General features: G+C 42.8%; 1 protein-coding gene across 6 annotated transcripts in view; it reads left to right on the forward strand.

Moving 5' to 3' along the window:
- ttll3 (tubulin tyrosine ligase-like family, member 3) overlaps nt 1–3,809 on the forward strand; it is a 114,041-nt gene extending 110,232 nt beyond the window's left edge. For all 6 annotated transcript variants that reach the window (XM_070895459.1, XM_070895460.1, XM_070895458.1 and 3 more), the window contains one exon: nt 1,739–3,809. In XM_070895459.1, coding sequence (XP_070751560.1) covers nt 1,739–3,325 — 1,587 coding nt within the window. In that variant the 3' untranslated portion in view covers nt 3,326–3,809. The remainder of the gene's footprint in view (nt 1–1,738) is intronic.
- The last annotated feature ends 2,191 nt before the right edge of the window (nt 3,810–6,000 follow it).

Genomic DNA, 6,000 nt, shown 5'->3' on the forward strand with positions numbered 1-6,000 from the left:
TGAAATGTATCCCAGGCTGTTAAGAGAAGCAAAAGAGGAAATAGCAGAGGCTCTGACCATCAGTTTCCAATCCTCTCTGGCCAGAGGTGTGGTGGTGGAGGACTGCAGGACTGCTAACAATGTACCTTTGTTTAAAAAGGGGGAAAGGGATAGATCGAGTAATTACAGGCCAGTCAGCCTAACCTCGGTGGTGGGAAAATTATTGGAAAAAATTCTGAGGGACAGTAAAGATCTTCATTTAGAAAGATACGGATTAATCAAGGACAGTCAGCATGGATTTAAGAGAAGATCATATGTTACTAACTTGATTGAATTTTTTGAGGAGGTAACAAGGAGGGTCGATGAGGGTAGTGCGTTTGATGCAGTCTATATGAATTTTAGCAAGGCTTTTGATAAGGTCCCATATGGCAGACTGGTCACGAAAATAAAAGCCCATGGGATCCAAGGCAAAGTGAAAAGTTGGATCCAAAATTGGAAGCAAAAGGTAATGGTTGATGGGTGTTTTTGTGGGACTGGAAGGCTATTTCCAGTGGGGTTCCACAAGGCTCAGTAATAAATCCCTTGCTTTTTGTGGTATATAACAATGATTTAGACTTAAATGTAGGGGGTATTATTAAGAAGTTTGCAGATGGTACAAAAATCGGCTGTGTGATTGATAATGAAGAAGAAAGCTGTAGACGGTAGAAAGATATCAATGAACCGGTCAGGTAGGCAGAACAGTGGCAAATGGAATTTAATCTAGAGAAGTGTGAGGTAATGCATTTGGGGAGGGCTAACAAGGCAAGGGAATACTTGTCTTTATTAGCCAAGGCATAGAATACAAGAGCAGGGAGGTTATGCTTGAACTGTATAAAACACTAGTTAGGCCACAGCTAGAGTACTGCGTACAGTTCTGGTCATCACATTACAGGAAAGATGTGATTGAACTAGAGAGGGTACAAAAAAGATTTACGAGGATGTTGCCTGGACTGGAGAATTTTAGCTATGAGGAAAGATTGGATAGGCTGGGTTTGTTTTCTTTGGAACAGAGGAGGCTGAGGGGAGACCTTACTGAGGTGTATAAAATTATGAGCGGCCTAGATAGAGTGGATAGGAAGGATTTATTTCCCTTAGCAGAGGTGTCAACAATCAGGGGGCATAGATTTAAAGTAATGGGTAGGAGGTTTAGAGGGGATTTGAGGGGATTTGTTTTTCACCCAGAGGGTTGTAGGGGTCTGGAACTCACTGCCTGAAAGGGTGGCAGAGGCAGAAACCCTCACCACATTTAAAAAGCACTTGGACATGCACTAACCTATAAGGCTACGGACCAAGAGCTGTAAAGTGGGATTCGGCTGGCACAGACAAGATGGGCCAAAGTGGCCTCCTGCCATGCTGTAAATTTCTATGATTCTAGCCAAAAATGCCAGACAAGGAAAGGCCAGCTGGTCCATCGAGCCTAGTCCACACAGTCGTGATGCCTAAAGCATCATAACCTTCCCCCCCACCATCCCACCAGCCCATGTAATATCCTGGCAGAAGCAAAACAAAACAGATAAATAAATCCAAGGCCAATTTTTTTTTTAATTTAGAAAATTCCTCTCTGAGCCCCCTTAGGTGATCAATAATCAGTCTAGACAACCATATTGACCATGATTTATATTATTTGGTATTCCACCGCTCGCCACAATGTTGATTATGCGATCTTGCTTTATTTTGTCCATTACAAAGGATCAGTAATTTGATTTACTTTATTTTACAGTGCACTATGAATATTCCGCTGTACCTCGGAATAAATCTGCTGGTTGAAGGCTCAAGCATCAAGAAACCATCTGTATTCATTCCGAGCAGCCACAGCTCTGACCTGCATAGCATCTCCCAGATCGCCGAAACTGTGCAAAAAATCTGTGGTACCACATCGCAAAACCGCCAAATCATCCTGAATGATAATGCAAACAGACCAGCCAATGCTGAAAATGCCAAGATTAGAGACTCTTCAAAAATATTCAGCAATCCAAGCAAATCAAAATATTCCTTAATTGACAGCAATCCTGAATTTCCAAAGTGTCCTCTCATTCCCAACAATTCCACTAATGCAAAGAATTCCAATACCAGCAATGTAAAGAATCCTTTGTTGTTCATCACGTCTGGCAATGAAAAGAGTCCTTTAGTTCCCAAAAATTGCAGCATTGCAAGGATTCCATTAAATCCCAATAATTACTGTGTTGCAAAGGTGTTGCTCACTTCTAATAATTGCAGTATGATAAAGCATCCTTTAAGTCCAAATAATTACGGCATTGCAAAGCATCCTTTAAATCCCAATAATTCCAGCACTACAAAGAATACGTTAAATCCCACTAATTCCAGCACTACAAACAGTTCTTTAATTCCCAATAATTCCAGCGATACAAAGGTTACATTAAATTTGACTCATTCCTGCACTTTAAACAATCTGTTAAATCGCAATAATTCCAGCATTACAAACAGTTCATTAATTCCCAACAAGTCCAGCAATATAAAAAATCCTCTCCTTTCCAATAATTCTAATGATGTACATAATTCCATAGCTCCCAATCCCAGCATTGCAAAGAATCATAACATTTCCCAAAATTCCAACAATATTTTCCAAGATCACGGCAGTCCCAACAGATATAGCAAAGAGAAAACTCTTGACATTACCAACAACTCCAGCAAGATAAAAATTTCCAGTGGTTTGAAACATTTACACAAGATAAGGAATCTCAGTACTTACAACTGTAAAAAGGCAAGGAATGTAAGCAATCCCAGAATAAAGGCCTGGGATGAGATGGAAAAAATAAAAAATAACATTGCCAAAACAGCACAAGCTGCTGTGACTGGAAACCTTACCAAGATTGGCTCTGATGACGAAGTGGAACAGCATTATGCATTGCCATGGCTTAGAAAGACTGGCAAGCAGCATTTACCGCCCAAATCCAAAATCTCACAGATGAGCACGCCTGTGAAGCACCTGATCTTGCCCAATCGACAGATACTCAGAGACCCTCTCACCGTAAAGTTGAAATGTTTGAGTCTTGACATCTTGAACTTTAAAGACATGCACCACTCAAGATCCTCAACTACCACAGATGCAAACAGAGTTAGAGCCATCCCCGAGAAGACTGCTCCATTGCGTTACTCATATAATTCACCACAGCTGCAGTTAAAGGATCCTTATGTACCATTGCTTCACATTACTGGCTTGCAGCCTCAATTTAAAGCTGCAAGTGATATCAGCAACAACTACATAGAAACCCGACAGACTGCAACTACTAGCCTGTTCAACATCAAGAAGCATCTGTTGACAAGCTCTTTCCCGCTCTTTCAGTAACACAATTAGTTCCTTCAATAGGTCGAAGCTTGAGCTGGTAGATCCTTTCTACCCATTCAGTGATATGAGGGCTTTACTGACAGGTCCTTTCCGGCTCCTTCAATAACGCTAGGCCTTTTCTGGTAGATCCTTTGCACTGCCTCAGTAAAAGAAGGGACTTGCCGATAGGTTCCTTCCAAGTCTTTCACTGACACAAAAGCAAGATTTCTGCACTCTCTCTTAGGGCGTTTGTGCCCTCAAAAATCAGCTATGTGTAAAAAGGAGCTTTTTCCCCATAGTCAATTGACACCATTAGACAGCAATTGTGTTTTGAAAAGCAAAAGTTTCTTTTGAAGATAATGTTTTTGTAATAGTTAAAAGGGCAACTGTGCACACGTCAGGTAGTATAGTTGTATCTGGGAAATTTATGATAATGAATTGGACATTGTTCTTATCATTGATATTATGAACTGTTGTTTCTATCTCCTAATAACAAAAAAACAAGCCTACCTCTACTTTTGTCAATCTACCAGCTAAACTGAAAACATCAGGGGCAAACTGAAAAACACAAGCAACAGAATGTGTGTAATGGATCAGGCATGCTAGATACTGAACGTAACAAAGAAGGTATCAAACACAATAATACTGAATGTAACAAAATATGTACAGATCTGAAGCCATCTATAATACATTAATCTTATTTGTGTGCATTTCCCGTATGCGAAACCTTACTTCCTGTTGATGTTACTGTCAGCCTTTTGCCTCAACTTTTCCATTATACGTTACTGTGCCCACATTCATAATGAAAACTGCCTGTGTAACCGTGTCACTCTATAATTGCACTTCTCACCAGTGATGATTCTGCAGCACCTCAGTTTTGTACCTCTCAGCTCTTCAGTTGGTACTGCTGAGAAACTCCAAACAACTCTACTTCTTTACTTGCCAAAATGCCTTCGCCTTTGCTATTTAACTATTAATAATATCAAATCAAATTATTATATAAAAATAAGGACATAATATATGATTTTAAACTGAGATAAGGAGGAATTTCTTTCTTTGAGGGTTGTAAATCTGTGGAATTCTCTGCCCCAGAGAGCTGTGGAGGCTGGGTCATTGAATATATTTAAGGTGGAGATAGACAGATTTTTGAGCGATAAGGGAGTGAAGGGTTATGGGGAGCAGGCAGGAAAGTGGAGCTGAGCCCAAGATCAGATCAGCCATGATTGATACGTCCTTACTATACAGTATAAATGCACACGAGGCCCATGCTTGAGAGAAGGTCAGTCTGTGACCTGTCCTTTATTCCATAGCACTCAAGTGATGGAAATGGGTGGAGCTTCTCCTTTTATATCTGAAGGTCCAGGTTAGGAGTGTCTCCCACAAGTTCACCACCTAGTGGTCATTGTTCTCACAGTGTACAACTTAGGTCAGATTATACATGGGTTACAATGCTGGTTGAATACATGACATCACCTCCCCCCCAAAGTTTTTTTGGGATCACAGGTTGAGTCTCTCTGGTGGTTTACCCTCTCTTGTCGAGCGCCTGAGTTGGGGCTCCGGTTGTTGGGCGCTGGCTTGAGTGTCTGCTGTTTGTGGTGCCTCAGGCCTGTCCGGACTGCCCACAGTAACTGGGCTCTCCTCCCTTTGATTCCTGTGTTCTGTCAACTATGGAGGAGTGAACTCTATATCGTGTTCTTCCTCTGCTTCTTCTATGGGGTTGCTGAACCTCCTTTTTGTTTGATCCACATGTTTGCGGCAGATTTGTCCATTGGTAAGTTTAACTACCATTATCCTATTTCCCTCTTTGGCAACCACAGTGCCTGTGAGCCATTTGGGCCCTGCAGCGTAGTTGAGGACAAAAACAGGGTCATTTACATCAATACATCGCGCCCTCGCATTCCTGTCATGGTAGTCATATTGTAACTGGCGCCTGCTCTCGACACTTTCTTTCATGGTGGGGTGTATAAGGGATAACCGGATTTTTAAGTGTCCTTTTCATTAGCAGCTCTGCGGGTGGAACCCCTGTGAGCGAGTGTGGTCGGGATCTGTAGGCCAACATGAGGCGTGATAAGCGGCATTGTAGGGAACCCCCTTGGATTCTGAGCATCCCCTGTTTGATTATCTGCACTGCTCGTTCTGCCTGGCCGTTTGAGGCCGGCTTGAACGGTGCCGTTCTAACATGGTTAATTCCATTGCCTGCCATGAAGTCTTGGAATTCAGTGCTTGTGAAACACGGGCCATTGTCGCTGACCAAGATGTCCGTGGCGGCAAACATTGCCCGTAGACTTTCTACCATGGCAGAGGATGTGCTTGAATTTAAAATGTCACACTCGATCCATTTGGAGTAGGCGTCTACTACAACCAAAAACATTTTTCCCATGAAAGGACCTGCGTAGTCCACATGGATGCGTGACCAAGGCTTGGCGGGCCAGGGGCTAAGGGGGGGCTCCCCTGGGCGCATTGCCCAGCTGGGCACACGTGTTGCACCTGCGAACACAAAGTTCCAGATCTGCGTCTATCCCTGGCCACCAAACATGTGACCTGGCAATTGCCTTCATCGTGACAATGCCCGGGTGCTCATTGTGGAGTTCTCTGATGAACACCTCTCTGCCCATCTGGGGCATGACTATGCGGTTTCCCCACAGTACGCAATCGGCCTGAATCGAGAGTTCATCCCTGCGCCTGAGAAATGGTTT

Source organism: Pristiophorus japonicus, chromosome 12, assembly GCF_044704955.1.
Source record: "Pristiophorus japonicus isolate sPriJap1 chromosome 12, sPriJap1.hap1, whole genome shotgun sequence".
NCBI lineage: Eukaryota > Metazoa > Chordata > Chondrichthyes > Pristiophoridae > Pristiophorus > Pristiophorus japonicus.